At 41.0% G+C, this 17,591-nt stretch overlaps 1 protein-coding gene across 1 annotated transcript in view; it reads right to left on the bottom strand.

The window, feature by feature from the left end:
* The window catches only part of OCA2 (OCA2 melanosomal transmembrane protein), a 366,025-nt gene extending 349,949 nt beyond the window's left edge, over positions 1 to 16,076 (bottom strand). Inside the window, exon 1 of the mRNA XM_077122323.1 lies at positions 15,850 to 16,076. Within this exon, the coding sequence (XP_076978438.1) occupies positions 15,850 to 16,076 (227 nt within the window). The remainder of the gene's footprint in view (positions 1 to 15,849) is intronic.
* Between the last annotated feature and the right edge of the window lie 1,515 nt (positions 16,077 to 17,591).

The following is a 17,591-nucleotide window of genomic DNA, read 5'->3' as shown; positions in this document are numbered from 1 at the left end:
CACCAGCTCCACAGTCTTTGAGGGCCATAGGGGTGAGGAGGAGTTGCTGAGAAATGAATGCCACAACCTCATCTTGCCCCTCTCCTGTTCCTCACCTGCTAGTGCTCCCATAGTCTAGTCCAACCCAACTAAGTGGCATTCTGAGGGCAGGATATTCAGGGCTCCAGACCTTGGGGCTGGGCTCAGCCCCATGGGCATCCCCAAAGTCAGGACCTGGGGACTACCTCAAGGACAGTGCAGTACTCTATAAGTTTGTACAGGATTCTTCTTCACAGGTAATGTTTTGAAGTTACCAGGGCAAATCTTCTCCCACCAAAAGAATAAATCTTAGCAATAGGTGTAGACCCCTGGAAGAAAAATGAGAACTCTGCTGACATGCTTCTGAGCAAGGAGTGCCAGCTCAATGGCTTCAAAATTACCATGCTATGGTAAGCAGCCTGAGGAAGTTCAAGTGGAATTAAAAATGCTACGAAGACATTTGCGCATTTTCTTAAAAAAAAATTCTTTTAATAAAAAGACATATGAAGAAGGCCAGGCCTGGATGCTTTTTTTATTTGGGCGAGGCTGGGCTCAGAAGCAAATTCTTCCAGGATGGTCTATGCCCTGGAAGGAGGAATAAACTACCAAAGAGGGCCAACTGCATCCTGGCACATGAGGATCACAGTGGTCTTGTCAGACTCTGGTTCTAACAAATGGTGTCCACTGAGCAAGGTGACATTACCCTTTCCAAAGTCCATGCCTTTAGCAAATGCCTTTGCAGAATGCCAGCTGTTCAGGGCCACAGAGTTCATGAGAAGAAACACCAGCATTCTGTAACTGACCGCCTAAACCCGTCTCTGCTCTGTCCAACTGGAGAGGACCCCTAATCATAGTGGACTCAGCCAGGCAGCCCAGTGTTGGGTGCCCACCCTCATTAACAAGGTCCCTCATCTGGCCCAGCCACTAAGCCATCTGCACAGGCTCTGATTGCTCCCATAAACTCTTCTGGCTTGGAACTCCAGGACTCTGCCTCCAGCAGCACATCTCTACAAGGCAAGGCTCATGGAGTCCTTCAGTCTCACCCTCACACTTTTCACTAAACTCTCCTTTGAGTTCAGGCACCTAATGCCCCTTGTGAATTGAGAGTCCAGTTTTGCCATTAGTTTATGAAATCATAGATATGAGAGACCATGAATAATACACCAGATGGACCCAATTAACTCTCCATCTAATTTGAGGAGTGGGGAAGGAAATGGCACAATCAAAACTTATAAACTACCAACTCTCACAGCTGGGTTCTAATTACAGTACATTCACATATAAATTATTATGACTCTGCTGATAGGCTCTTCACGACCTTTCTAAACTTGTAGTTCAAATCATATCTAACAAAAAGTGTTGTGGGTCTCAGTGGATCATCCAGATGCTAATCTGACTGTTAAAAAAGGAAAAGTTGATTGGGGAACATGAAAATAACTCCATAAACCACCAAAATAATTCCACCCCATCAGATACTCTATAAATTATGAATAGAAGCAATGCAAATAATGTCATAATAAAGCCTATTTCTCCCCCTTTTTGCAGAGAGATGATGCCCCATATTTTAGAAGCTCACAAGCATAGATTAAATTCCAAACTTAGAAATGTTGAATTTTGGAATTCTACTTTTAATCAAAGCATTTGATCTGTAATTCCTTCCATTTGCTCCATGGGCTAAACCGAAGCGGAGGTCTAAAAAGGCTGCTGTTGAAAGGTAAGTCAATGGAGTACTCCCCTGATGGGGCTGCTGAGATTCCGTCATGAATGTATAATATAAAGTAGAAATTGTAAGAAAGCAAGCAGAGGAATTACAGATGACTGTCTATGAGAGCTGCTAGGTAAGGCTTTCCCAAATGAATTTGAGCCATCTTCAAGACAGGGCAGAACTGTAACATGTAAGTAGGAATGGAAATATGGAAATATTAAATTAGATCCACAAGTTAATTCTAGAATAACCCAAGTTAAAGGTATCTGAAAACATGCTAACATTGTAAAATCACCAGAGTTTGTTGTTTTGAGAACTCGGAGCCACAATTCCTTTGTCTCTCAAATGCCCTTTGGGCATCCACAGACATCATCATTTGCATTCCTCGTGGAAGATTTGCTGTCTCTGAAGAACCTTCAACAAGCAGAACCTATGAGGTCGAGCTTGGGGGAAATAATGCCTTCACACAGATGGCTGGAAAAACCTCATCCAACTGAGGAAGTGAAGAAATGCTGATGCTGTCTGGTGCTGGCCTCAGCATATGACCAGAGTATAACGTTCTCCCTTTCATTCCCTAAAGACTATGGTAAAACTGTTCCCCAGTTGAGTGCCAGAAATCAAGCCCCCCAAAGTACCTCTGGCTGTCTCTAAGTGTTTCTCACAGAATTCCTGCACAATCCAAGAGCCTCATCATGACTGCTGGGGGCTGTCCTAGCCAACCTCCTCTGGGATTCAGAAACAAGTGTCCAGATTCCAGACACACTGTCTTACCCAGCCCACGAGGTTCACACACACACACAGGGGACCCAATGACAAGACCACAACTGTGGCTCCCACATGGTGCTTGAAGCCAGCCAAGTCTGTCCCAAGCACGTGATATACATCTCCCAATGCTCACAGCAACCCTAGGGGGCATGGATTATTCTTAAGTCATCTTAAAATGAGGCTGAGGGCAGGCCACAGTGACTCAGCAGGCATAGTTATCGCCTGCCATGCTGGAGACCCAGGTTCAATTCCCAGTGCCTGCCCATGCAAAAAAAAAAAACCAAAATGAAAAAGAGACTGAGACCAGGATGTGTTGCGCTGTAGTCTATGCTCCCAACCACCATCCTGGGGTAAGTGGACTGACCATCCTGGGCCACTGCCTGACTCACTCCTAAACTCATAGTGGTCTAAGTTAATAGGAACTCTGTGCGTATGTGTATGGATGTGTATGTTTGCATATGTTCATGGTGGAATGTATATATGTTCACATATAATTATGTATGTATCTCCTCCCAGGAGACCTGTTATATACAAAGTCTACCTTAGCATGTCTCTCTCCAACCCCTCAACAACATTCTACCCATGCAGGTGCTGGAGGGCATAGGTCTGCACAGGCAGCTGCAGTGGTTCCTGCAGGCATAGTGGCTTATGTGTGGCCAGGAGGACGGAACCCCTGATGTGCTTTCTGATTCACCAAAAAGCATCTCTCTTGCCCATTTTTAATTGGCCTAGCCCCTCCTGACAAGCTGGAGATCCAACAGTGCTAAGACATGCAGCAGACACTTAGGACAGATTGCTAGCCACCATTTCCTGTCATTCGTCCATCAATAATCACCTTCCTGCCTGAGGGCACTGGCCCAGCCTCAGTCAAAGGGCTGCCTGGGACCTAATTCCCTGAGGATGGGACTGAGAGTCATGGGACATTGTGGTAGTGAGTGATTGTGTTACCCAGGGCTTGTTCTCTGTTTGAGCGCCTTTCCCTGTATGCTATGCAATTAACAAAGAGAGTTATCAAACAGCCACAGTCATGTCTGATGGAAGGAAAATTGTCTCTTCATCAAATGGTGCTGGGACAACTGGATATCCACATACAAAAGAATAAAGGTGGACCCCTACCTTACACCACATACAAAAATTAACTCAAACCAGATTGTTCACATAAATATAAAACTAAAATCAAAGAAGTCTTGGAATATAACATAGGAATAAATATTTACAACCTTGGATTTGACAATGAATTCTTAGATATGACACCAAAAGCATGAACTAAAAAGAAAATCAATTAAATTTCATCAAAATTAAAAACTTTGTGAGAGTGTTGTGCTGGTTGGGTTGTGATGGTTGATCAGGTGATGGTGCCCAGTTGCCTGGTCAGGCAAGCACTGGCCTAACCATTACTGCAAAGACATTTCATGGCTGGTTGATATATCAGAAGACTGGTTGAGTGCATCTGTGGCTGATTTTATCTACGATCAGTTAAGGGTGTGTCTTCCACAAAGGAGAGATGCCAATCACTTAGATTTGATCCAATCAGCTGAAGATTTTTAAGGAAGAAGAAAGAATTTTCACTCCATAGCAAGCCTCTCCTGTGGAGTTTCTGGAGATCCTTCACTGGAGTTGCCTGCCTTGTAGATTTTGGACTCCAATGTCTCCATGGTTGTTTGAGACTCTTTTACTGCATTCTTTAAAAAGGGGCAACACTTTGGAGAAACCTCAGATGCAGACGCTTGGAGAAAAGTTGCTTGAGAGCCAAAAGAGACACAGACATTTGGAGATGCTTGGAGTGCCAACAGAGAGAGCAGACACCTACACATAGATGTTTGGAGATGCAAAACCCAGCAGACATCACCATGTACCTTCCCATGAGATACTAAGCAAGCTAGAACCCAGAGTTGTGTCCCAGAGGAGCTAAATAAAGGCCCAAAGATGCTTAGAGAGGAAACCACTGGCATCAGAGCTGGAAGCAATGGAGACTGTAACAAGGACCAGCAGACATCAACCACTTGTCTTCCCATATTACAGATACTGGCCTTTCTTGAGTCAAGGTGTCTTTGTATAGATGCCTTAGTTTGGACATTTTTATGGCCTTAGAACTGTGAACTTGTAACTTAATAAATTTAAACCATTCTATTTCTGGTATATGGCATTCCGGAAGCATTTTGCAAACTAAAACAAGTATCAAGGGACATTATCAAGAAAGTAGAAAGACAACCTATAGAAAATGGGAGAAAATAGTTGCAAATCAGATATCTGAAAAGCTTCTAGTATCCAGAGCTCTGACAACTCAATAACAAAAAGACAAGAAACCCAATTTAAAATGGGAAGAGGACTTGAATAAACATTTCTTCAAAGAAATCATGCAGATGCCAATAAGCTTATGCAAAAACTCATTAGAAGAATGCAAATCAAAATCACAAATCAAAACCGTGAGATGCCGGATATCACTTCGGTCCCCGTTCCTCCAGCTCTTTACCTAGCAACTCTTTACAGCATATTTCTAACCATCCCATTGGTCCTTCAAGTGAGGATGCAAAACCAGCCCTTCCTCTAAAACCCCCGCCTGAGCCTTCCATTTATGGCAATAAAACCCGTCCCAACCAATCAAAAAATTGCTCTGAGCCCTTTTCGCTCACCCCTCCCGTAGATGCTTCACCCTATATAAGCTGGTATACTTCCTCTAATAAACGTTCTAGTGTGCGCGCCTCGCCAACCCAACTAGTTCCCGTGAGTCGTTATTTATCTCGCGCGCCCTCCACACCTTCGAGCCCCCGGGGATTGTGGCCTCAATCTCCCCCTTTAGCCGCAGGGAGGAAGACCCCAAGCGGGAGACCTAGCAGAGAGAACTCCCGCAGTGAGATATCACTTCACACCCACCAGGATGGCACTCTATATTTTTTAAATGGAAAATACTAAGATGAGGATGTGGAGAAACTGGAACCCTCATACACTGTTGGTGGGAATGTTAAATGGTGCAGTCACTGTGGCTTCCAAACAACCACTTACCCCAATCTATGACTTAGACTCTGCCATTTGGGGAGCCAACCTCTCATACATTTGCTGAGTGGGACCAAATGTGGCAGCTCTCCAAGGAAAGGGTGTGGGAGCACATGATCATGTTTCACTTTCCTTTGGACTTCCAGGTCTGGGAAGTGCTCACAAGGCTGAGACTTGGACTAGAGAAGTTAGATCCCTTCTTGTAAAGGAGCCTTGAATGGGGGAGAAGCTTGGTGGAAAGGTATTTGGAATGGGACACATCCAATTCCCATTTCACCCTGTCACTTCTACCCACTCACCTGCTTAAATTTTATGAACCTCCACCTTCATCAGTAAGTGGATATGAGAATAGTGTCCCTACAGCATGACCAAATGATTTGAAGAGGGTCTTATCCAAGTCCTTGGTGCATGTAGTCACTCCATGTTGCAAGTTCTGCTCCTCCCAGTCTCTCTGTGAGTAGAAGGTGACTGAGGAGCATGTCAGCAATGACCTTGGTTCCCCTGAAGTGTAAGCAAACTCCTCCCAACAGTGTCCATAAAAAGGGTGGCATCTTGAGGCAAATGGAGGTAGCTGCATGGAAATCACCAAGGGCCCAAGAAGCAGCTCCTACAGGCAGTCCTTGAAGGCAGTACCAGGAGCAAGGGGCACAGCATGCAGCCACGTTTGCCAGTGGGTGCTTAGTTCAGTGGCCCTGGATGCATGGCCTAATGCTTCTGAGGACCTGCCTGGCTGCCGCTGCTCCCACCCTGGACAGAGACTCTGAGGAGTCTGAGCCATCCTTTCTTCCTGTCACTACAGGGGAAGAGCAGTGAGAGCTTGGATCCAAGTCTGTGTATGGGCTTGGTTTCATATATTCAGAAGACCAGATAAAGAAAAGAATAGACAAAAATTATGCAGTGTCTCATGGAATTGAGTGAGAGCATGCAGCACAAAAATAAACACATCATGAGTGTCCCAAAAGGAAAAGAAACAGGGAAAAGGACAGAGGAAATAATGGCTAAACAAATCCCAACTCTTATGAACCACATAAGGACACAAGTCTAAGAAATGCAATGCACTCCAAATAGAATAAGCCCTAATAGGCCTACTTTAAGACATGTACTAATCAGAATGTCAAATTCCAAAGATAAAGATAGAATTCTTAAAGCAGCAAGAGAAAAGCGATTCGCCAAATAGAAGGATACCCAGTGAGACTAAGTGCCAATTTCTTGTCAAAATCATTAAAGCAAGAAGCCATTGTTGTGATATATTTAAGGTACTGCGATGGGTTGAAGTTATATGCACCCCAGAAAAGTGTGTTCTTAAAGTTAATCCATTCCTGCAGGTGGATCCACTGTAAGTAGAATCCTTTGGTGAGTAGGAAAATTTAAGATGTGACTTATTTCATTCAGTGTGGGTCTTAATTCTCACAATGGAATCCTTAATAAGAGAATGAAATTCAGTCAAAGGGAGAGAAAGCCACAGAAGCAAGAAGCAGAGAGCAACAAAACTCAAACAGAAGGGAAAGGCCAGCAGATGCCACCATGTGCCTTGCCATGTGACAGAAGAGTCCAGGATCTCTGGACGTCAGTAATAAGGTATCATAGTGATGATTCCCTGATTTGGACATTATCACAGCACCAGAACTGTAAGCTTATAAGCCAATAAATTCCCATTACTAATAGCAAACCCATTTTATGGTATCTGCTTAAAGAAGCTTAGCAAACTAGAACAGGTACTGAAAAATACAAAATTACCAGCCCCAAATTCTTTATCTTGCAAAACTCTCCTTCAAAAATGAGGGAGAGTTTAAAGTACTCACAGATAAATAGAAACTGAGTTCATCAACCAGAGACCTACCCTCCAAGGATTACTAAAGGAGTACTGCAGGTTTAAAGGAAAAGAAAGGACAGATTGGCTTGGATAGTATAAAGAAATGAAGATTATCAGTAAAGGTAATTAAAAGGGTAAATGCAAAAGCAAATAATACTGTATCTCAATATACAACTGTACTTTTTAATTCATATAAGAATCAGAATACAATTGAGCAAGAAGAAGAAACATTTCCTGACAATGGACACACAAAATATGAAGTGGTAAAAGCAGCATAAAGAAAGGAACAAGGATATGGGAACAGAGAACTTGTGGGTTATTGAAGCTAAGTAGGTATCTCTCCAAATTAGTAGGTTATAAGATTCTTGCCTCCTCCTTTCCATTTGGGTCAATGGAAATATTTGGACCCAATGTAATGACAGAAATTCACTTATGTCAAAAGACTTAACATTTTAACAAAGGTGTAAATACAACTTTCTTTTAAAAATGAGCATTATGGAAAAGACAACCCATAGAATGGAAGAAAATATTTGCCAACCATATATCTGATAAGGAACTGGTATCCAGAATCTACAAAGAACTCTTACAACTCAGTAATAAAAAAGACAAATAAGCCAATCAAAAAATGAACAAGACATTTCCCCAAAGGAGAGTTACCAATGGCTAAAGAGCCCATGAAAAGATATTGACAACATTAGCCATCAGAGAATTGCAAATCAAAACCATGGTGAGATGCCATTTCATACTCGCTAGGTTGGTGTTCTAGTTTGCAAGTGTGCTTTACCAGAAACTGAACAGTTTTTTAAAAGGGGAATTTATTAAGTTGCAAGTTACATGTTCTAATGCTGTGAAAATGTCCAAATTAAAGCAAGGCTATAGAAATGTCCAATCTAAGGCATCCAAGGAAAGATACCTTGGCTCGAGAATGTATGACGTTCAGAGTTTTCTCGCAACTGGAAAGGCACATGGTGAAGTGGCGATGTCTGCTAACTTTCTCTCCAGGTTTCTTGTTTTGTGAAGGTCCCACAGGGGTGTTTTCCTTGTTCATCTCCAAAGGTCTCTGGCTGCATGGCTCTTGTGGCTCTAAAGCTTTTTCCAAAATGGTACCTTTTTAAAGGGCTCCAGTAAGCAACCCCTCCTTGAATGGGTGGAGACACATCTCCAGGGAAGACATCTAATCAAAAGTTACCACCTACAATTGGGGGAGTCACATCCCATGGAAACAATCAAAAAGCTCCCACCAAGCTATATTGAATGAGGATTAAAGGCATGGATTTTTTGGGGTACACCACAGATTCAAACTGTCACAGATGGCTAGAATCAAAAAGTGAAATGACCACAAGTATTAGTGAGGATATGTAGAAATTGGGACCCTCATACAATGCTGGTGGGTATGTAAAATGATCCAGTCATTTTGGAAAACAGGCTGGTAGATCCTCAAGTGATTGCACATGAAGTCACTATGTGACCCAGCAACTTCACTGTTAGGTATTTACCTAAGAGAAATGAAGATATATGTCTACAAACAAACTTGTACATGAATGTTTATAGCAGTATTATTCATGATAGACAAAAGGTGGAAATAGCCCACATGTCCATCAACAGATGAATGGGTAAATTTAACAACAGAATATTATTTAGTCATATGAAAGAATGAAATACAGATGCATGCTCCAACATGGATGAACCTTGAAAACATAATGCTAGGTGAAAAAAGGCAAGAACAGAAGACTACATACTATATGATTTAATTCATAAGAAAGCCCAATAAACAGAACTCTCTACAGACATAAAGATTAGCATTTGGTTAGGGCTCATAGGGGTGGGGTGGTAGGATATAGTGGGTGATAGCTAAAGCACATGAGGTTTCTTCTTAAGGTGGTAAAAATGCTCTGAAATTACAGTGTTGATGGCTGCATATATCTGCGAATACAATAAAATCTACTGAATTTTAGACTTTAAAAATAATTAGTAGGTTCCAGATGTAGGTTGTGAAATATAAATCCCTGAGTAACTACAAAGAAAGTATTTTAAAAATACACAGAAATAGGATTGAGAAAGGAATCAGCCAGATACATCTACAAAAGATCAGCCATAGAGAAAAGAAGGTTACAATAAAGGAAGAGAGAGACCAAAACAATAACATAATATAACCAAAGGGCAAAGTGGTTGAAGGAAATACTGCCTTTACACTAATAACATTGAGTGTTAATGGATCAAACCACCCAATTAAAAGACACAGGTTGCAGAATGCACTAAAAACCAAGAACCAACTTGTCACTTTCACGTTGCAACTTTTCCCAACACGGTTGTGATATACTATGGGTTCACATAAGACATTAAATGGGAATTTTGGGAAGTTTTGCAGAAGCCACAGATGAGGTGAAGAGTCTACACCCTATGGATTTTCAGACCAGAAAAGAATGACGTGAAAATTTTTTTCAAAGGTTTAGCTTACACAATGTAAAAATAATGGGAGAGGTAACATCTGCCAATCAAGAGGCAGCTAGGGAGTTTCTTCAAACCCTGAAAAAAAATAACATGGATTTTATAGATCACAGGAGTGCCAGGCCCTTAACCCATGTGATGTGGAAGGTGTAACTCTACATGTTGTCCACAAAAGGCCCACGTTAGACCCCGAAACACAAAATGGTTGAAAGTGAAAGGATGGAAAAGGAAATTCCGTGTAAATAGTAACAACAACAACAAAAAAGAGCTGGGGTAGCTATTCTAATATCAGACAAATGAGATGTTAAGTCAAAAACTGTTATAAGAGACAAAGAAGGACACTATATATTAATAAAAGAGGCAATCAACCAAGAAGAAATAACAATATAAATATTTATGCACCTAATCATGGTACTTCAAAATACATGAGGCAAATACTGGATAATCTGCAAGGAGAAATAGACACCTGTACAATAATAGTTGGAGACTTCAGTTCACAACTTTCATCACTAGATGAAACATCTAGATAGAATAACAATAAGGAAACAGAACTTGAAAAATAGGATAAATGAACTAGGCCTAACAGACATATACAGAATATTGCACCCCCAAACAAAAGGATGTACAATCTTATAAAGTGCGTATGAATTATCCTCCAGGAGAGATCACATGTTGGGTCTGAACAAAAGTCTGAAAAAAGTTTAGAAAGATTTTTTAAAATCATACAAAGTGTCTTCTCTGATCATAATGGAATGAAGCTGAAAATCAACAACAGGCGGAGAAATGGAAAATCCAAAGATAAATGGAAGGTAAATAATACCTTAATTTAAACAATCAATGGGTCAAAAAAGAAATTGCAAGAGAATTCAGTAAATATTTCGAGATGAACAAGAAATGACATACAACATATAAAAACTTATGGGATATAAAAGAGGCAGTGCTGAGATGGAAATTAATAACCCAAAACACATCAAAAAAGATAAAAGAGCTAAAAACAAAGACCTAAATGCACACCTGAAGGAACTAGAAAAAAGAACACTAAACTAACCCAAAAGCAAGCAGAAAGAAAGAAATAATATTAAAGCAGTAATAAGTGAAATTGAGAATAAAAAACAGTAGAGATAAGGAGGTGCACAGGTGGTTCAGTGGTAGAATGCTCGCCTCTCATGCAGGAGACCCGGGTTCAATTCCAGGACCATGCAGCTACCCCACCACCACCACCAAAAAAAAAAAATAACAATAGAGATAAATGACAAAAAGAAAAGTTGGTTCTTTAGGAAGATCAATAAAATTAGTAAACCCTTGCTAGACTGACAAAGAAAAAAAGAGAGAAGAGGCATATAAATAAAATCAGAAATGTGATGGGGGACATTAATACTGACCTCCCCTCACTCACAGCAGCACATTCCTACACATCCCTTCCACACAAATTAGGCCTGAGTGGCAAGACCTTGACCCATAAGACACCAGGTTGGAGGTTCTCAGGCTGCCTCCCTTGATGGAAAGAGGAGAAATAAAAGAATTAGAAAATGCACACTCTGTCCTGGTTTTCCAGGCTTCTGTAGGACTGCAAAGTCTCACTTTGGAAATCAGAGGGTGAATACGCACCTCTTAATTCCCTTCCCATTCTGGCTATGACACTCCCAATGCCCTCACCTGCCCCTACCCTGGACAAAACACTCAGACAGGGTATATGTTCTGAGCAGGCAAAGAGGGGCCAGTCATTGGGAAATAACAGGGAAAACGAAGGAACAATTTTCAAAGCATTATCCTGGTGCTCACAAGCTTTCCCTGGGAAGTGTGTCTTGTGCATGGGCCCTTACTCCCACCCAACACACTTTCTTCCTAGGCTGTTGTTTCAGTAAGGACACCTGGTTTTTTCACTATTCTCTCTGTGGGGGGCAGGATGGGACCCATCCATTTCATTCATGAACCTTCCCTCCTCCCAAAATCAGCCAGCCCACAAGCATGGGGCCTAAGGAGCACGGTTAGTGACTCAATGTGTGACATCTCAGGGACAAACAGGCAAAGCCCTTGATCTCAAAGAGAGACAGGAGAGCAAACAAACAAATATATGTGCCCAGTGGTAACAGTACTATGGAAAACTCAAAAATAGCAGAGGTTAGGGCTATTTCCCACAAGGAGGTGTCTCCCACAGGGGGATTTATGAGCAGAGACCTGAATGAAGGGAAGCGTGGACCAAGGAGAATGGAGGAGAGTCTCTAAGGCAGGGGCCACAGATGGGAGTATGTTTGGGGACGAAGGAACAGAAGAGAGCCCAAGTGGCTAGGCATGGTTGACCAAAGAGGGACGCCATGGGACAGGGTGTAGTCCGTCAGGCAGGGTAGTGACCTGTAGGGCCAGGGAAGGTAGTCTATAGGTAGGATATAAAGTAGAAATAGTGGTCCATATGGCCCTAAATGCATAATTGATACAAAGGGAAATGAGTTGTTGGTAGCGTTAGGGAATATCCATAGCTCACCTAGAAACTTTTCTTGGAACTCCCTCAGTTCCCACCCATTCTCCCAGGAGCACCTAATATTTCCAGGCTTTGGGTACATCTCTGCCTACTGCTGACCTCTTTTACTCTCAACCACAGCCACTTACCTATTTTGACCTTCATGTTATAGAAGCACCAGCGTTCACTCAATTGAAAGTCTAACTTTGGAGCGTAAACTGTAAACTAGAAAGCACTTCCACTCCTTCTCTTGTGATAGCCTACAATTGTCACTCTATCATGTCTCCTCTCCTTTAACTGTGTTGGGCAGAGCCCACAGCTTTCAGTGTCTTCAGGGGTAAATATAAAGACTAGTGTTTCCATTGCAGTGAAAATATCAGTCCCACACCCAATTCCACAGGCTTGTGTCCTGGGCTGGCCTGTCTTTAGCAACTATAGAACCACACCATGTTGGCCTGGGGAAGGGTGAGAGGCAAATGGAGCCCATCTGTGAGCTCCTGAAAGGGCCTACCTATCTCAGTGGACAACCATCTCACCCTGACAAATGAAGGTCCAGTCAGCAACAGCCCATACAGTGAGTATCGAGGTTTGTGTCTTTGTTCTGCAGCATGAGATAATAGCCGATACACCAGGCAGATACTACTTCTGGATAAGGTCTCTAGTCTCAGCTTCCCCTGCAGTCTGCCCTAAGCTCCTACATTAAAATTCTGCAGCCAACTTATCATCTTCCAAGGGTGCCCTCAGATTCATAAGCATTTCATACCTAAAATAACTGTTTATCAAAAATTATAGGGTTTGATTTTATTTTTAGAAGCAAAGGATAAAGAGAAGGAGAGGGAGAGAGGAAGGAAGAAAGGAAAGAGGGAAGAGAAGGGGGAGAGAAGGAGCAGGGGAGGGAGGCAGGCAGGGAGGGAGGAAGACCAGCAGGCAGGTACGCTTAAAAACTAAGAATCCAGATAAGTAAAAAACCTAAATGGAAAAAGCAAAATATTTAAAACTTTTAGAAATTAGAAGAAAATATTTATGACATCAATGTAAGAATGATAAAAAGGCATAAAATGATAAATTTGACCATATTAAACACTTCTAGCCAACAAAGCATCCCATAAATACAAAGAAAGATGAGCTTCAGGCTGGAAGAAGATGCCAGCAGCACACGACCAAAAATGTTTGATATGCAGGCCATTAAAAGAAAGATCTCCAACACATCAAGAAAAATATGAACAACACATAAGGAAAATAAGCAAAGGGTACACAGTGGTACATTATGAAAAAAAAAAAAACACCACCCATATTCTACTAAACACATAGAAGATATTGGACTTCCCTGGTCAATAGAAAATGCAGATTAAAATCACAGTGAGATACCAGGTACCACAGAAGACATCTTCAAGTCCCACAGCACCACATGTTGGGAAGTGTGGGGAGCCTCCCCTGCTGGTGGGATGTGCGCTACACAATTCATCCTCCATACTATCTAGAAATCTAAAGTGCATACATTTTAGGAAGCAGCAATTCTGTTCCCAGGTACACAGGTCCCCCACAACATCTTAGAGGACACACATGAGAACATTCATTGCAGACAGTTCCGAATAGAAAAATACTAGGAGAAACCTGAATAGCCACTGACAAGAGATGATATGTAAATTGTGTTGTATTTACAGGATGAAATTTTATATGTGCAGTTAAAACACATGAACAAGAGTCATGTGTCTTGTGATGGTTAATTTCATGTGGCACTTGGCTAGGTTGATCGAGCAACCACTAGCCTGATTGTTACTGTGAGGGTATTCCACGGATGGATTTATATCATTGGTCACTTGGTTGCATCTACTGCTGATTACATCTACAATCAACAAAGTAGATTGCCCTCAGTGATGAGGGGAGTCTCCTCATCCAATTGGTTGGAAATCTTAAAGCAAGAACTGAGGATTTCAGAAGTTAAAAAGAGGAATTTCTGCCTCTTCTTCAGCCAGCCAGCTTTTCCTGGTGAATACAGCTTCAACTTCATCAGAATTTCCAGCTTGCAGCCTTCCTTACAGAGTTCAGACATACCAGATTTCAGAATCATCTTTTGTGAAGTTTCCAGTTGTGGCCTGCTCTAAAGAACTGGCCAATTCATATATTATCATATGTATATATTCTGTTGGTTTTGTTTCTCTGGAAACCCTGATTACCACATCCATCAACATAGATAAACCTCAAAAAACCATGGACAAAAAGAACAACTTAAAGTCTTCCTATTTACCAAACAGTAGCATATGCTATTTAGTGATACAGAAACATGCAGTAAAAGTATAAAAACATGCACTGGTGAAACCAACAGTAACTCAGGAAAGTCCCTACCTCTGGAGAGAGGTGAAGGGTAGGATCAAAGCAGGTGGTTATATTCATTTTTACTTCAGTGTACACTATACTTTTATGCATTCTGTGACACTTTCCTTTTTTTAGTGATAGAGAGAAAACCTGTACTGCCTATATCAGGGATCTGGCTAGGTATCTGCCTTGAGCAGGATTTGTCACCTGTAGGAACACTAGCTCAGAGTAACCCAAAGGTCCTGACAGGGGTATCTGTAAGAACTTTATCCTATGATACAGCTTTATCATTTTTAAGGACAAGTGTATGCACTGTAATTTATGAATTTGGGTTGTGAGAATTTATATGTAAAATCTATTTGTTGTTTTTACCTCAGTTAATATTAAAAGATTTGCCAAAACTTTTTCTTTTTCATGTAAATCCTGATTTCTCTTACACACAAATATTTAATTTACTTTATAAATATTTAATTGACTCCTGTGACTTATTTACATGAAATAAAGCATATTCTAAGATATGGAAATATATGCTTTTTGAAACCATATAATACTTTTAGTGTCCTTTATTTTAATTCTGGTAAATTTCATACAACATAAAATTCCTCATTATAACCCACTTTCAAGTATATAATTCATTGGTGTTAATAACATTCACAATCCTGTGCTACTGTCACCATCATTCATTATTAAAACTGTTCTATTATCCCAAACAGAAACTTTGTACTAGCTCAGTTTTAACGCCTCATTCCTCACTCCTACTCTTGATGACCTGTACTCTAACTTCCACTTCTATGACTTTGCATTTTCAAATTATTTTGTGTCAGTTAGATCATAACAATATTTGTCCTTTTGTCTGATTTATTTCACTCAGCACGATGTCTTCAAGGTACATCTATGTTGTCACGTATATCAGAACTTCATTCCTTCTTTATAGCTGAATAATATTCCATGGTATTATATGCCACATTTTATTTATCTATTCATCTGTTTATGGATGCTTGGATTGCTTCCACCTTTTGGCAGTTGTGAATAATGCCGCCATGAACATTGGTATGCAAATAATATAATACTTTTAATACCTTAAATGACATATTAAATGTCGTCTTCATATAGAAATCTCTTCTCTATTTTTACTATCTTTCAGAGTTATGTTAGTCACATTTTAGAGACATCGTGAGTTCAAAAACAGTCCAGGAAAGTGATCTAATACTGGAAATATTTTTGTAAAATCCCTGGAAATTTTTCCCACAATAAAAATGTGAGAAACAACGCTCAAAGAAACCCTATATTTGTGAATTCTCCATTTATTAGATAAAGCTACTTGTAACTCACCTTCCCTCTGTGAGGAATGAACCAAAATCATGGCCCACAGGAACAAGGCTGGGCCAGGTTTCAGGGAGCTCTGGTCCAAGGTCTCCCAGCCCTGGTTGGTGGCTGCTGGCAGATGCCCCCATCAGTCCCTGTCCCTGCAGGCCTGTACCCAACATTGCTGATGTCTGATGGGACTCCATCTCCAACACACCAGAGACCAATCTGCCATCTTTCTTCTCTAAACGCATGCTTCTGTAGTCACTCTTCTCACTGAAATCAGAAAGAAACCACTGTTTAGGAAACTAGACTGACAATATCACTTGAACTTTGGGGAATCCATTCTACTGAATTGTACAGTAGAAAAGCTGCTGATGAGGATGCACTTTCAATATTAGCGCATTCTCATACCATACAGGAAACATCTCAGAACACTTTAGTGCTGGATTGAATTTGTGGACCCCAGAAAAGCCATGTCCTTTAATCCTCATTCAGTATTGCTGGGTGAAAGTTTTTAATTATCAATGGAGATGTGATCCACCCAATTGTGGGTGGGAACTTTTGATTAAATGATTTCCACAGAGGTGTGTCTCTACCCATTCAAGAAGAGGTTGCTTACTGGTGCCCTTTAAGAGGGTATCATTTCGGAAAGAGCTACAGAGTCTGTACAGCCAGAGACCTTTGGAGATGCAGAAGAAAAATACCCCTGGGGGAGCTTCATGAAAGAAGAATCCGGGAGAGAAAGCAAGCAGACACTGTCATGTTTGCCATGTTCCTTTCCAATTGAGAGAGAAATCTTGAATTTTATCGGCCTTCTTGAACCAAGGTTTCTTTCTCTGGATGCCTTAGATTGGACATTTCTATAGACTTGCTTTAATTTGGACATATTCACGGCCTTAGAACATATAAACTTGTAATTTAATAAATTCTCCATTTTAAAAGCCATTCTGTTTCTGGTATATTGCATTCTAGCAGCTAGCAAACTAGAATAACTTTATACCAGCAATGATCTAAGTATTCAACAACTGAGCATTATTACATAAATTGCGATGTTAAGAAATACTGTGCAGTAACAAAAAAATGTTCTTGAGGGTTATTTATTGATTTGTGGAAATGTTAAGGATAGCTAACATTTTTAAATTTATTTCTATTGAAATAAAATATGTATTTACTGACATGAGAATCAAAATGGCAGAGTGAAAAGCCCTACAGAGCTTCAAACAGCAAGAACTCACAGAAAACTATTTCTCAAAGTTCCAGAAAAGAGTTAAAGGATTTCAGTTATAGTGAAGTGCCAAATAAAGCAAAAGGCTACTTAAAGGTGGTAGAAGGGATGGCATAATCAATATGGTGACATAAATAGCTACCAAAAATCTCTCCCCAGATAGTCAATGAAAACAAGGACAATTCTGAACTGTTCAGAACTTTGGAAGAAGCTATTGACTGGAGAAGGACTTACAATATACCAAACTGAGGAAAAAGAAAAATATCAGGTAGGAATTCTCCCTTTCAGACTGGCAAGACCTCTCCCCTCCCCCATACTTGGTCTCACAAAGCATGAGAGGGGCAGAAAAACACAGCCAAGATGTCTCCCCCTGGGAACACAATATAAATTCTCTCACAGCAGTGAGACATACCCCCACCAATCAGAGAGCTAGGGTCAGGGGAGGACATTTCAAGCCCTGATCAGTGAGGGACAAAGCCTAAGAAAATGTGGGCAGAGATTGAGTTTCCAGTGCTGGGTCTGAAAGCCCTTCCCTTACTGC

The sequence above is a fragment of the Tamandua tetradactyla genome, chromosome 12, assembly GCF_023851605.1.
Source record: "Tamandua tetradactyla isolate mTamTet1 chromosome 12, mTamTet1.pri, whole genome shotgun sequence".
NCBI lineage: Eukaryota > Metazoa > Chordata > Mammalia > Pilosa > Myrmecophagidae > Tamandua > Tamandua tetradactyla.
Note: the sequence above shows the minus strand (reverse complement) of the source record. Positions and strands in the feature narration are given on the sequence as shown.